Below are 15,697 nucleotides of genomic sequence, written 5' to 3'. Positions count from 1 at the left end.
GGAACAGGTGGTTAGACTAGAGGCAGGAAATTAGGCCTCGTTTGTAATCTCAGCTCTCATTGATTCAGAAAGCATTCAAGAAGTCGTGAAAGGCTCTCACTGCAATTGTAAAGAGCACCTATTTGCATCTTTCGATACCCGAATACCTTTAAGAAAGCCACTGGCTTAATTTTAATTCTCTAAATTTCATAGATGGGTACGGTTATACGATTCCAGTCTCAACACTAAGGCTGTTGTAAGCAAAAGGCAACGTGAAAATGTAAAGTATTAAATTAGAGAAGATTTGGGAGTAAAATTTGCTCCTTTTATTACTTTGTAGAGAATAAAACCACAGTCAAACTAAAAATATCTTGAATCTGCCTTTTACTTGTGCTAGGTCTGTGAAAGTTACTTTTAAAATTATTTAAGTATTAGTCTAATTATTTTTGGTCTATTTATGTCTTTAACATTTCACTGTACTACAATGACAAAACAACTTCCTGTAATCCTCAGATATTCTTATAACAGCAAGTTTAGTTATAGCAAACAATGGAACAGAATGTCTGGATCCAATCACAAAAAAAGAGTTGCTTGGGGATTGTAGTTGTTTTGCTTTGTTTTGAGAAAGATATCCCTTAAAACATTTGTCTGCATGCGAAGAGGTATGGAAAGGCCTAAGCTACAAGGTAATGTCCTTCCAGACCTTCAGACACATGAACAAGAAGTCAGCGGAGTGAGCTGGACGGTTAACAAAGCACGAACGGAATGGGCTTCCAGAAACTTTAATGAGTGAGATCTGGCTCCAGATTTATCTTCATAACAGATTTTTAAATCTTCCAGACTTACATGATACAGGACTACTCCTTTATAAATAAACTACAGACTCTCAAATACAGGAGAAAATATTATTTATACAGGGATTCTGTATTTCATCTGTTTTCTTTAAGAGACAGTAGCATTTTCTAGTCTGCTTGACTGTGCATTAGCTACTGCTCAGAGCACAGAAGCCACATCTGGAGCAGGTGGAGTTTTGCAGCACAGCATCCAAAAAAAAAAAAGATCATATGTTTCTCTGACACGTGGAATAGATAAGAGAATGAACAAAAGCAACTGTCCAAAGTACATCGCAGAAGACGGTAAAAGGTGACATGAGCCGGGGCGAGGGGCGGGAGGGAACGGTGTATGAAATAACAAATTAAAAATAGAATTACATTTTCCACTTGGCAATACACAAACAACCTTAAGTGCACTTCATAAATTTTACTATTGTTGCTGCAAGTGGTATTACCATAAATCATGCTGGTAGTGTACTTGGCACTCTTAAAAAGCCAAGTGGGCTGAGTGTATCAATAAGTTTAAACAGCTCCACTATCTCTGGACAGAATGGAGGGGAAATGCATCACAAGGCTTTAGTATGACTAAAAGCTTGGTTTGCACTGCAACAACATATAAAATAGCACTTTGCCAGCAAGTCTAACAGCGCTCACCAATATTCTACATAGCCTATTTGATTTAATTTTTTACCTGCTGTGCAAGAGGAGAGGTCTGCCTGCCCTTTTTCTCATCTCTAACAGGAAAGAGAGACTTCAGCAGCTTTGGCATCTGAGGCACAAAGGACTTTACAGGATTCAGATAGGAAGCAGCAAGGCTACCAATACCTGTTGGACAAATCAGAAAATACTATATATATATATATATATATATATATATAATACTTTGGGGAAAGCAAAAGCAAAAAAAAACCCAACCCAACCACCCTAAAAAAATTATTACAAAACTGTCGTCATCTTAGACTAAAATGTCATCTTCCAGTGGTCAAAGCATTAGCCAAGGAAAAGCACTGAGTGCTTCCTCCTCCCTTGAAAGGGATATTGCGCAGGTCTTAATCTGTGGCTCCAGTATACAGAAATTTTTTTTTTCATCGCATGGTGTGAAAAAGCTTGTTGTTTGCAATTAGGAAAATAAAATGTTTTATAATGTGCAGAAGCAGGAAAAAAAAATCAAGAAGCATAATCGAAAATGGATATCCATATAACACACGATTTTAACAACAATTTAAAAACTTACTAGAAGTAAAAGATGAGAATATTCAAGTTAAAAAAAAAGAAAAAAAGTTAGGGGCATTCTACTCTCCTTGCTCATACTTCTAGTTTTTCTACTCTATTCCTCCTTGAGAAAACCTAGTTAGACATACAAAATACCACTACGTGTGTCTGCACTCTCAGTTACACATTAGGCACATCAGCTGCAAAATACCTATCCAATTCCAGAGCTCCTTATTTTCTAAAACATTAGCAGTCTTACTGTCTTTGCTGTTTTACTCATACAACTAATGGCACTTTCTGAGCCCAGCTAACTTTTGACTTTAGAAATTGAGCTCCTGAGATAAGACTGCATCTTCAGACAACTGTAACCACGTGGCGTTTAGCAGAACTAGTAACAGAGGTAAAGGAAAGGCTAGTGGAATAGCTGAGAGCCACAACTGCTAAATATTCACGTAGAGGGAACTGCATGGACATTGCTCTGGGGAAAAAATTTCTCTGCATCTCTGAAAGCAGCTCAGCTTTATCTAACATTCAGGAGCTGGCTTAACTTCACTCCATTTTTAGGAAAGTTGGTTTAGCTTTAGGAAAGCCCTTACCTGGATCAGGAGAGTGGTTTTGCTGCCCAGAGCCTGGCAGAGAGCTACGAGATGGACTAATGCCTCTACTGGAATTTGTGGCACCTTGGGATACATCTTGCTGACTCTCCCATCGGCCCTAGGTGGAAAAAAAAAAAAAAAAAAAAGTTATATTTTTCAAAGTTGGCACACCAGCAAGAGTACAGCAATAGGTACACACCACGCCAGCCTGCACAGCCCCTTTGCAAAGTTCAGAATGCACAGTGCTGTGGAAAGACCCTTCCCCCAGATGCACTTTTAGCTGAAACACCCAGTCCCGCAAAGATAAGCGCCCTCAGCTCCCATCAGCGTCAAGGCACATAAAAAGTCTACTCATAGACCTTAAAGCTATACTAATTCACTCAATTGCACAGCTGTGTTTTGGAAGTTACAACCAGGTGAAAAGTTACAGCCAGGAGAAAATAAAATAGTACTGTCTGCCCAAAATTCTTAAATATTTGTCATATCTGCTCGGGAAGCGGTCACAAGTAAAATCTGGATATAGAGAGTGTCAGAGAGAAGGGGTGAGGACAGACAGAGCTCTGAACAAGAAAAGAACTATGATCTTAGACCTAAAGGCTGGATGTTAGTGCCTAGGGTCAGATAATCATAGAATCGTTTAGGTTGGAAAAGACCTTTAAGATCATCCACTCCAACCATTAACGTAACGCTACCAAGTCCACCACTAAACCAATTCAGGGGAGAGTAGCAATTTCATGTTTCCTGGCTTGGTGGCTGGATTATTTTTAATGAAGGTAAAAACTAGGAACCATTAAGATAGGAAAGGCCCTCTAAGATCATCATTCCAACCATCAACCCAACACCCCCATGCCCGCTAAACCATGTCTCCAAGTGCCACATCTACCCAATGGATGAGCTGATCAGATCAAAAGGAAACAACTGGGGTAGTGCAATTTTTTTAACAGCCTGGAAAAGAGGGAGATGGAATACACAACAACAAGACAACAAGCTGCAGCTGCCAGAAGCCAAGAAAAAGATTAAGTAAAGACAAGTTAGAGCTTTCACATGGTTAGTGAAGATGAAACATGATGATTTTCAGACCTGCAACAGCCTGAGTGTAGATGTGGCAGGAAGAAACAGCGACCGAGAAGGGGGTAGGCTATCTGCCTTCCCAAGGTCCCAGGATTCTCTAGTTGGGTTTTCACATGGATCCCAAGGGAGGTACGCACCATTCTGCACGTGGGGTGTGATTTCTCTTGCTTTTACAAAGGTCCACTGTGGTTTTGCATCTTTCATCTGAACCTTACGGGTCAGAAACTGGCTCAACAACAAAGTCTCTTGGCTAACAGAGGGACTCTCCCATGCTAGTATTTCACACCAGAGCATGAGTGTCAAGAATTTATGTGGCCAAATCGTTTTTTTCCTAACTCTATCATCTTGATATGTAAAATCACACTCACAATGCCTGGCAAAGCAGTTCCTTTGCACTGCTAAAGAGTAGGCTATATAAAGCTATATGGTGCTAATTTACTTAATTTATAAGAGACCTTAAGGCAATTCAATATCCATTTAAGAGTCTATGGGTCAAAAGAATCTGGTCTCAAATGCTACAAGAAGTCTCAGCGTCTTGTGGAAAAGCGGCGTCCTGCTCAGGCAGCAGAGTGCCCTCAGGACTACAAGCTTGTGAAGTTCCACCTTTCCAGAAAGAGAGGTTGCAAAGACAGGATGGTGCAGCCAAACTGATATAAATTGCAGTCTGACCCCACTTCTGGTAAAGAGTTATGCTATGGTTAGTACAATACCTGTACTTGTCTGGATTATATCGTATCTGAATCTTGCTTGTCCTTTTAAAAAGACGTAACAGAAATACTTTCACAACGAGATGGTACAGCAAACATACTAGAAAGAAGTCACAAGGAGTCACATAGACCTGACACATCCCAGACCACAAGTTTTATGTATCTTTTCCTGAGGGAAGAAAGGGAAATGCACCTTTTCAAGAAGCTTCATGTTGTTGGATGCAAGGAAATAATCCGACCTTGAACAGAAAAATGACAGGCAGCTAAACTAATCTTAACTGTAACTTGAAGTCATGAATGTTTCACAAATAATAAATAAGCCAGGATAGGAGGAATAGATTTCTCCAATGGGTTGAAGGTCACGCTGAGCAGCCCAGAGCAAAAATCGTTTCCATTTGGATCTATAAGTTAGTCCCATAGAAGCTCTCCTGCTTTGAATAGCAAGTAACCTGCACTTCTGCAGAGCAGCACCTGTCTTCAGACCTCTACTAGCCAACATCTGTATTATCAGATGCGGAGACATCAGATACTGTTTCTGAGAAGTAACATTTGGGATACCTAAAGACAAATGGATGCCTGAGTTGACTGGGGGCAGCCATCCTGAATGTCAAGACCGATGTAACGCAGGCTGGGAGTAGCAGTAATACCAGGGGTTTGTTTAGTCTTGTATTTTTGAGGACTTTGGCGATTATGCCCTTCTTGAAAGCTTCCTGCTCTAACAGCATGGATGACAGAGCTGTTCTACCCATACCTTAAGCCCTCAACTTAAGCATTATCTTTGACCTGCAACTCATTTATGTCTTACACACATCAAAAAGTCATGCCTATGCCTGGAAAATTCTTTCCTCAAAATGCTTCTATGAAACAGTCCTTCCTATTCCACTCCTCAGAAACTCTTATTCAGGCTTTTGCTGTCTTGAGTTTCAGCTAGCGCAGGTTTCTTTCAGGTGGCCTTACCACATGCAGTCTTGCCCCACTTATATCTATAATACTGCTTCAGAGACTGCCTTCTTATCCTGCCATTTTGATCATGTCACACACTGCAGCAGACACTGAAAGCCAGCATGGAAACAGCCAACGACTTCAGACTATGCTCAAACTGTCTTCCTTTTTGGGATGTGAAAAGTTTCCTGAAGTCTCCTTCTCTGGCTCCCACTGATGGGTTAGTTTGCAGGAGAAGAGTCAAAATATGAGAAAAGAGTTCATACTCTATCCAGATGGGGAAAATATCCTAGTGTAATTCAGTATTTTTTGGATGCACCAGCTCAGTGGTGCTGAAGGATTTTTTTTAAAAAAAAAAAAAAAAAAAAAGAGTATTTGGTGGGAAGTCATCACAAGACTCAAACAATCTTCAAATACTGTTTGGTTTTGCTGCCTTACGCTCTGCAATCAGCCTGGTAGATGTTTGCATTAGGTTAAGAAACAGAACTGTGGAAGAATGCAAAGCATCTGAAGGCTTCTTTTTTGGAGGACATAGCAAAGCTTGATTAGTGTTACTTTTGGATCTTAGGATAATGATCCACTTACTAAAGACAAATGGATAAAGGTGACATGTCTTAATAATTTTCTAGCTATAGGCCAAGTCTAAGTGCTTCTGGAGACCACAGAGACATAAGAAACAGAAAAACTATTACAGGAAAGTCTTCCAGCTCACTAGAACACCGACTCAATGCGGGTAAGGAGCAACTGAATCATCTTCTGAATCACGATTTGTTGAGTCAGAAGTGCCCTTCATTGACCATTCCAACAAAACTAATTTCAGGGAAGTATCTTACTTTCTAGGTCTGTTTGGAGAATGATTCAAAAACAGGAGTAGGTAAGAAACAGAGCAAAACACTTTCACAATATTCATCCTGTACAGATAGAATTGCAAGATTTACTAACTTTTTCCTTAGGATCTTCAGGAAATTTTGCTTCAGCCTTAATATTATGGATGACTACATTGTCTACATAATTTTATGTTCTACATTTTGCCAGGTTAAATAAAATGCAGGTCCCAAGAACAGGAGTATGTGCACTTGAGAATAGGATTTGTCTGGCCGTATACTTAAAGCATGTTGGGTTTTTAAGTAACTCTTGCTTTGGAGGGAGTGGAAAGATCATTATTTTAGACTGGAGGTCAGATTTGTTAGGGGTAATGTGAGCCTCAACTCTGAGATGACAGCAAACCACTAAAAAGTAGGTAAATCAGGGCAACAGGTGGAGAAACATTTGCAAAAGAAAATGCTGGAGACAACCGAAAGGCTCAACTGTTGTGCGAAGAACCTGCAAAGGCAAAAGGTAGTTCACGAATTATTGATTTTACTAAGCTGTATTGAAAGATAACCCATCTCAATCTCACAAAAAGAAAAAAACATAAGAATTATTAACTATATTAACTTGATGAAGTCCCCAAGTTTCACATAAGCATGTCATATAGCACTCTCACATGATTGCTTCGTGCATCCACTAACTGAAACACTTAAACTTTAAGTCTAAGCAATTGGTATTATTTAAGTGCTGTGAATCTTTCCTCTATCAAGAAGGGTGGTGAGAGAAAGGAAGGAAGCTTGTAAATCATTTGCCCAGAGGAGCCATCATTTCATGAATGTATTTGGTCTCTGCCAAGTGACCAAACAGAGGTCAAGTGACTTAATTTAACAAATCAAAAATAGCCACCAGAAAAATGCATGTCCCTTGATGTATTTTGATACAGAGCTGTTTGTAAAGTGTTCTATTTCTATAATACCTTTTCCTCCTTCTCCTCTGCCTTCTTTCACATATCCTCCATGAAAAACACCAGGGAATTTATTTCAGGTCAGCACCAACATGCACAAAATCTTTAGAGTAAATATGGGTGATCACTACCTAAGTCATCTGTAGGCTTTACCTGACAACAACTCTTTTCTTGAAGTTGACAGACCATTAAAATGCTGCCGCTGGGTAAGAGAAATGAATAGTTCTTGTGGTTTATTATTTTAGCAGTTCAGAAAAGGCTTAGGAAAAAGGTAACCATGTAGCACTTAAATATAAGCATACAGCTGGGATAAAAGGCACTTGTTCTCATGAACAGCAAGATTATTCAAACTGATCTACATGGTACCAATTTGGTGAAAAATCTCTGGTTCCCAGTAAAGCCTGAAGGTTAAGTGGCACAATCTTGTCTTTCTTGGCTTTTGAGCTACAAACTACTGGACCTTTGGGAAAGGAAGGATGACTGCCAAAGACCGAACGGCTATTGTGCAAAGGTATTTTAAGAACGACTCGTGAAATTTTTCATAAATGTGTGATTACAGTCTGAAGACCACCTGTAAAATAAGTCAGAGGTGCCTTCCATTCTTTGTGCATCTGATTCATCCAGTTTAAGTCAACTGAATTTTTAAATTTCCAATGCAAACACCCTGGAATGTAAAAATCCAGCTCTGTATCTTATATGACCACTAAGAGACTCTCTACTCCTGCATCACCTGACACATGCTGATGTGCAAGATGAAATAAGATTAATCTCACTCTCCTGTAACCATATCTGTAGTGGTAACAGGAATAAAAATTGGCTTTTTCTCATTTAAGCAAGCAGATATAACTTAGAGGTGAGACCAAATGCAGTCCTGTTAACCTAATATGAAACATCCATAAGACTGTATTCTGAAGTAAATTTAGAAGGCATCTCCTTGCCTTCTCAGCCAGTTAGGTAGCTTAATCTTATGAGTTATTATTTTAAAAATCCCAATGGTGACTTAAATATTTCACATGAATGTGTATCTCAGTGTGAGAGTCATCCTGCTCTTTGGAAGCTCTCTGTGGTGTCAGTACAGAGATATTCTTTAATGTTTTTTTCAAAATGTGCTGAATCCACACCCCTGCTCCAGTCCTGGAGAAAGGCTTTTCTAGCTCTTGGTGGGGGTGTGACCACCCATCCATGTTTGTAGTAACAAAGATTCAGCTATGGCTGCAACATGAATCCGGGTCCTAATTCTGGAAACTCTGATCTGCCTGTTTTAGATGCACCAACACCATCTTTACTTCTTATTCTAACTCGTTCAATATTCTTGTTTACAGGGCAATGAGTCCTGGCTATTCATAGTGCTGAAGAATGAAGCAGAGTCCACATTCATAATTTTACCAGTATGAATGGTGCTTTACATACAGGAATGAGACTCGAGCCCTTTCGACAAAGCTAAAAATCCATGGTAAAGACAGCAGGAATGCAAGGAATAATAATGTCAAAATTAGAGAGAAAAATGAAATAGCAGAATAAAAGTTAAGGAAAGGAATATTCTGAAATGGTCGAGAGCTTCCACTAATATTAAAGAAAGCAGGCTTGACAGATTAGTTCTCCACCCGATTCAGGATGCTGTTACTATCCTGTGACTGATGTTTCTTATGATATAATAAACCACTTGTATGAGATTAGCTTATTATAGCCACTTGTGAACAAAACCAAAAGCCTGGTAAAATAACGATTTATGACTGCTGGAGAAGACTTCTTTTTCACTAAATTTCTCTGCAAGTGACAAAGACATCTAACTTAGCTGAAACTCCACATATCAAGCCATTCTTGGATCCTTTATGCTAAAATAGATAGGACTGATAGCACCAGTGTGCTTTATGACATCTGTGCTATATGAACATTTAAGAATTTGTTTAACATTTCATCGTGACTACAAACGCTTTCATTCATCTCCCTACAGAAACTGAACCAGAGATCCATTTGAAATCAGAAAATTCTGCCAGGGGAGTTTGCTCCCCTCACGTCCTGAGAAACAAGTGCCTTGAAATGAAGCACGCTGCAAGCAAGGAGGCAAGATACACAATCTCAGCTCCACGTTACAGCAGCACAGCGTGTTTGTTAGCGGCTACATCAACCACAGCAAAGAGCTGCAAAACCCCATGCAAACCACTACCAAATAACTCCGGTTAACCAAAGCTTGGTATAACTAAGGGGACAAACAGTAATTCCGCCGAGAGCGTTAACACGATACCAAGGATAAACATGTTTTCCATTGGCCCAGTATCAATTTAAAATCACTCTTTCATAGAAATCAGGAGTTGTTAACACTGAACTACCTGAAGCCATAAAGCCTGAGAAAGATTTGGAAGAAACTCTCAACGTTTCTCTCATCTCCAGGCTAATATACACATGACTGGCATATATTTGCTTCCTTTCATGTCTATCTTTTTTTTTTTTTTTGGTAGCTGAGATGGGGCCATTTCTGAAATGACTTCACCCCATCCAAAGAACTGTGAGAAATGACATTAAATAGCTATAGCTCTGTAACAAACCATAAGATGCAACCAAGAAGGAGAAACTTCTCTCATTTGTACCAGTTTCACACTGTATTAATGACAGGCTTTTCAATGGAAAAAACTCGTTTGCTGTGTACTATGTAAATGAGACACCACCAGCAGCATCTTCAAAGCAGGAAGTAAAAGCGTGTAAGTGAGCAAAATAAACTTTATAGTGAGATAAAATCATTATCCCACTCATTAGGTGGACCTAATGCATTACCTCTGCTGGGACCTTTGGACTCTGAAACATGCAATGAGAGAAATTATTGAGGGGAAGGGAGGAGGAAAACAGAAATCATTAAGAACTCTGGCCTTTAATTTTTGCTTTAAAAACCTACAGATTGAAACATCCCACAGTTCTCTCCAAATAGAAGTTGCTAAAAGCACTTTATCACCTGCACATATTTTAGCATTCTTTACATGGATCAGATGTAGCAGATTTAGCAACCAATGCTAGAGCACTACATCAAAATTCTATTATTCCATGCAATTGCATTATGCATTAAAATGCCTTGTCACCACTAGATTCTCCCTTTTAAAATGACTACATGCTCGCTGGGCAGAATAACTATCAGGAGAAGACCCTTCAGTTTACCTAAGATTTGGAAAATAAGTTTAAATTTAAAAAATAAGTTTAAATTTAATCTTTCACTTTTTAAAGAAATACTTTTGATCTATACTGTTGTTTTTAAGGAGTGTAATGGGCTGAATTATCACCCACCACAACCTTAAGACTGCTGGTTTCCCTCTGAAGGTCAGAGACTCTCTTCTCATAGGCCTCTCTTCTGTCCTAGAGGTGGCCCTGAACTTACATATGAACCCAAATTTGTCCCTTACCCGGAAGGTTTGCATCCACCCAGGTGACAGTCTTGGAAGAGCTCTGAAGCTTGACAATGAGAAAATTTCCCTTGATAAATGCGCTCCTGAGTGATGGATGGCTACGTTTAATCTCATCTGCTCAACTCAGGTCTGCCATTGTACGTCCCAGAGCGGTTGGCAGCAGCGCTGTATGACTGATGACAGCCTGGGAACCTTCCCAGAGAGGTGTAGCCCAGCACATCCAAAGCTAGTTACGTCCTAGGAATAGCCCCAAAGATACAAGGAGCACATGGGTGCGCCCCATCTTTTACAGACGTTTCCCACTTCTGCCCCTGTAGCTGGTATAGTATAGTCACCGTAGCTACTTTTTTTCTACAGAAGATTTCCCAGGAGATGTTCAGATACTTACCCGGTTACTGCTCAGGTTATAAGGGGGTGCTAAATCTTGGCGGCTTCCAGAAAGCTGAAATAGTTATGACAAGCAGAATTATTTCTTAACAAAAACTTAACTGATAAACATGCCTCTTGACAAACGCAAGGAAGGGTGAAAAGAAATAGCTTTGCAGTTAAAGCAGAACTGAAATCCAAGAGCTGAAAGGTGAAATCTCAATTATTGACCTGGAAGGAGCCAGAATTTGACAAGTTTGATTACCAGTTCTATCAAAGGATTTCTTTCCAAATTTTGTAAAACAGAAGTCTCATCCTTCTTATGCACAACACTGTTACAAAGTTTAAGTTCAGTAAATACTTTTAACTTGCTTTCAAATCTTCTGAAGAAAAAAAAAAAATCCACAGCTTGATAGCCAAGTGAAAAAACTTCCAGTGTTCAGGAAAAAAAAAAAAAAAAAGGCAGAAGTTCTTTTTACAGTGCTTTTTCTGATAGTCTGGATTTATGGGGGTCCCTTCAAGCATACTAGCCTGTATGATGAAAGTATGAATATGTGCAGATTTTGTCTCCACTTAGCTATTTACATGCTCACAAATAGCATGGTCAAACAGAAGGAAATTTATTGCTATACTCCATGACTCTGCCATCACAGGGACCTGTAATTGAAAGACTGGACCCGCTGCCCTCACTACGCTGCAGATGCCAGCATGGAATACTCACCCGATTCACATTGGGAGAGCTCAGGCTCCTGCGGTAGAGTTTTCCTTTTCCCATTAGCTGCTCTTTTACAGCAACTTCCTGCCAATCATAGAGAAGCAAAACAAAGAAAATATGCATGTTTTGCAAGAATCTAAGCTCCAAGCATCCCAGGATAGTTTCTTAAACAGCCTTATTGCACAGGCTCTTGTCTGTAAAGTGTACTGTAATCTAAAACTTGCACCTAACATGGCTAGAAGCCTAAGAGTGGATAAACTTTAACATCTAGCATTTTGCTGATTGGCACACGTAGGATTTTACAGCTAGTTGTGATTCTAGGAGACCACAGAATCATAAAATCATTTAGATTGGAAAAGACCCTTAAGATCATCAAGTCCAACCATGTTACAGATGCGAAGATGAAGACTCCCCTTCCTAGCCGAGCTCCTATTTTAATCCTTTAAAGTAATTATATATGACAGGGGACTTGCTTTCAATACTTAGAGTGCATCACACTTCACCATTAATTTATAGTGGGCAGACACATACTCTAGCTTGTTTTGCATAACTTTCTTTTGTGCTTGCATAATTTATATCCCAAAGAACAATTTTCAATAAATGTTTTTCTCTCCTGTATTTTTCCTGGTAAACAGATCAAGTTACAGTACTTAAGATTAACCCAATCAATGTTGTATTTATTGACAGAACAGGTTTGGTTACTTCAAGGTAGAGTATGGGCAAAAAAAATGACAAGAATTCTACTATTGGAAATTATTACTAAAGCCCAAGCTTCAGAAAGCAAAAGCTAATGCCACACAACTACTTTTTCTGAACCATAATTAGCAAAGCGCAGTCTTAAAAAACAAACCAAGCATCCCATAATAGTGCATTTAATACAAAGCTCCTGGTCCCATCCATCCATATTGCAGGTAGTTGAGTGAGAACACGTCTGTAAAAAGAGCTACATTTGCTGCTTTGGACGTTTGCCACACACACACTTTGCAAGGCTGAGGCATGCACTGAAGCGGTGTTTTGGGTTCGTTAGCCGTTGTACGCGCTCGTGAGAACACTTGCGTTGCCATACACTGCTCTCAGTAAGCATATTCTCTGCTGTCTGCTAGAGTCTTAAAAACAGACCTGGCGCAGACGATCCAAGGTGAGAATGTTCTCCACAGCCAGCACGCTCCGCAAGTACTTCTCAATATAGGCTTCAGAGTCAGCTGAAGCTGCATCTTCAACATTTGCTGCCATTCTGGCTAGTGCCTCCCGCTCTTCGGCTCCTTGAGCATCCTAGGAAGATGAAAAGAAATGACAGCCTTTTAAAATAGAAATAAAAATCTCCCACATCAGTCCTGAAGAAAACGCATTTTTAAAACACGCGGGACAGATTCAACATTGTTTGCCCCTAAGCTCAGGGGCAGATTCAGATGTCTTGTTGGAGATTTCTAAACACAAGCCTTGTTACATTGAAGGAACTTGTGCCGTGCAAACTGCAATGGGCGCTCCTACCACCGTCACAGGCATCTCAAGCTATACATGGTTATTGTTCTTTTGGTTTGGGGGTTTTTTTGGGTTGTTTTTGGGGGGGTTTGGGGTTTGTTTTTGTTTTTGTTTTTTTTTTTTTTGAAGTCTTACAGTGAGACATTGCCATTGATTAGCAAAAGGGCTGCATTCAGATATTTTGTAATTAAAAAGTGCTTAAACACATTCGGGGCGTTACCTATCCTGTGAGGAAAACAAAATTTCAAGTGACTTGCAAGAAAAAAATAGAACATTGCTCAAGAAACATTTCAACACAGAGTGCTAAATTCAGCAGAACATAAAAGACAGTCAGGCAGCAATCAGACTTTTGGCTCTTCATGTGCTAATGTTTTTACAAGTGCTCTGATAGAGCATCTGTTTGGAAGGAAAAGATTAGCATCTAACCACGAACATGCTCAGGAATCAAGAGTTGCATAAAGACATTACTTAGAAAAAGCCACTTTGTTATTTTTACATATTCTCATGCTCCCTACATTAGGCACTTCACCTACCCATCTTTACTGCCCCTCTTTTTGTCTCTCTTTAAAACGTTTCTTCAAGGACCTGAGCAAATAGATGGTCACTCAACGAAATACACAGTGACACTGATAAGACATAGGTTGCTGCTAAGTCACAGCATGTAAAGTAATATGCTTAATCTTTTATAAGAACCGTAGTTTATGCTTGCAGCAGCAAGAGCTAGCATGCTCAAAAAAAGGGAAAAATCAAAAAGTTAGAGGCTCCTAGCCAATTTCAGATACTCTGATTTCTTATTCACCTCTGGAATATTTGAGACTATCTCAAAAGTGATACCACAGCCAGGAACGGAACTTCGGTGAGACATTCTTCGGAGGAAACTCTGTGCAAAACCCTGTGGGGAGGCAAAAAAAAAAAGGAAAATATCTCTTGCTTTAAGGAAAACATGGTTTAACATATTTCAACTGAAGTAAAAATAATTTACAAACAAAGAAGTCCAAACCCAAGAGACTAGCCAATAGACATGTAAGAGTCAAAGATTTTAACTTGGAGACAAATCATTTGCTTGTCTGTGTTTTAGATGCAGAGAAAGGATTAACTTTCTTCCTTGCAAGGTGACCACTTCACCAGCAAACAAAGCATTTGCTAGCTCTAGAGGTGGGGTGTTTTGTTTGTTTTTTTTTGGGTAGAGCCCGAGGTGACTTGTCTTGAATATTGACAAGAACAGGCATTAAATTCTTGACCAAAGAGATCGTTATGAAGAATGACTTAAGGGGGCATGGTCATTGTTTATGCTGACTTGGCGCCTTGCAGGGTTAAGAACTGGACTGTTGAATTAATGCAGAGATGAGTCATTCAAAGATGCTGCTGAGACGAACACCCGGGAAAGGTTATTGACGAGGATTTTTAGAAACCTAGCAAGAAAGCCAAAGATTCCGTGTCAAATAAAAGTAAAAAACATCATTGACTAAATCTGTAGAAAACAGAATTGATGACAGCTTAACGCAATTGTAATTATTGGCAGGCTCAATTTATCTATCGAATGCACTCTTCCATTCGATGTGACAAAAATTCACTGTTGCCTTTCTGAGAAAAAGCTTTTGCCTGATAGAAGCACCAAGAGCTGTAGTTCTTCTAGTCCTAGCACTAAAAGCAGTTTAGAGTTGCCTACAGGGTTTCTGGGTGCGACCACACCTCTTTCTGCTCTTGCTTCAGATTTTAACTACAGATGTGCAAACAGAATAACAATTCAGCCTTTCTGCTTTGTCATTATCACTGCTAGGGGAAGCTGGATTGTGAGACAATGCTCAACAAACTCCTCCTCACCATCTTTCTCAAGAATTAGGTATTTTTCAATAACGTCTGAACATACTATAGGAGTATGGTAACACACAAGTTTCTTCTGATGCACAGTTTTTTGCAAAACACGAACTCCAAGCTCGTGAGAAGTTAACTCCTTCTGCTTTTTCCAGTGACTGGAGATAAAGCATTTAGTAGTTAATACAAATAACACCGAATATCTCATATGCCATTGAGCCCTTAAACAAAAGCTGCGTTATCATCCACAATACAAAAGATACTATGAAAATTACTTGGCACCTTAAAGTCTCGACACATGCCATTGATACAGTGCTTGCATTCAGGCAGAGATGAAGGCAGATACAAGAAAACAAGAGCCATAGCAGCAGCAGCATATTGCACAAATCACAGCCTTCCCCTCTTCAAGCAGTGATAAACGTGGGGCAGAGTGAAAGTGTGAAGGAGTATAAAAGATATACCTGTCTGCCATACACATTAACACAAATGCGCTTGCGTAACACTAATTGCATTTCTGCAGGATGGCTGAGCTGGACAGTGGCTCTCACAATAAGGTAAACTCTTTCATCTGCTGCTGTTCCTTTACTGAGCTGGATACAGTCGTGGACTGTGGAATCCCATGAGGCTTCTGCTTTCACCTGCAAAGGAAAAAAATGTATCCTCTAATAAGCATAATTAGGTGTATAATTAACTGTAATTAATTAAGCATAATTAACAAAAATACATAATACATAAATTTTGAGAGTCAGCTTCTCCATTTCACTCCCTATGAAGAAAAATCCCCGCACTTTAGAAGAGGCCATTTAAAAATCA

The 15,697-nt window shown here is 39.5% G+C and overlaps 1 protein-coding gene across 1 annotated transcript in view; it reads right to left on the bottom strand.

Annotated features, from left to right (window-relative positions):
* Positions 1 to 15,697, bottom strand: part of KIF13B (kinesin family member 13B) — a 128,165-nt gene that overhangs the window by 14,134 nt on the left and 98,334 nt on the right. The window contains exons 31-37 of the mRNA XM_075706934.1: positions 15,346 to 15,522; positions 13,869 to 13,961; positions 12,707 to 12,859; positions 11,594 to 11,671; positions 10,895 to 10,948; positions 2,621 to 2,738; positions 1,504 to 1,637 (exon numbers count right to left, since the gene is read on the bottom strand). Coding sequence (XP_075563049.1) covers positions 1,504 to 1,637; positions 2,621 to 2,738; positions 10,895 to 10,948; positions 11,594 to 11,671; positions 12,707 to 12,859; positions 13,869 to 13,961; positions 15,346 to 15,522 — 807 coding nt within the window. The remainder of the gene's footprint in view (positions 1 to 1,503; positions 1,638 to 2,620; positions 2,739 to 10,894; positions 10,949 to 11,593; positions 11,672 to 12,706; positions 12,860 to 13,868; positions 13,962 to 15,345; positions 15,523 to 15,697) is intronic.

Source organism: Pelecanus crispus, chromosome 3 (assembly GCF_030463565.1).
Source record: "Pelecanus crispus isolate bPelCri1 chromosome 3, bPelCri1.pri, whole genome shotgun sequence".
NCBI classification, from domain to species: domain Eukaryota; kingdom Metazoa; phylum Chordata; class Aves; order Pelecaniformes; family Pelecanidae; genus Pelecanus; species Pelecanus crispus.
This window is presented reverse-complemented; position numbering and strand designations above follow the sequence as displayed.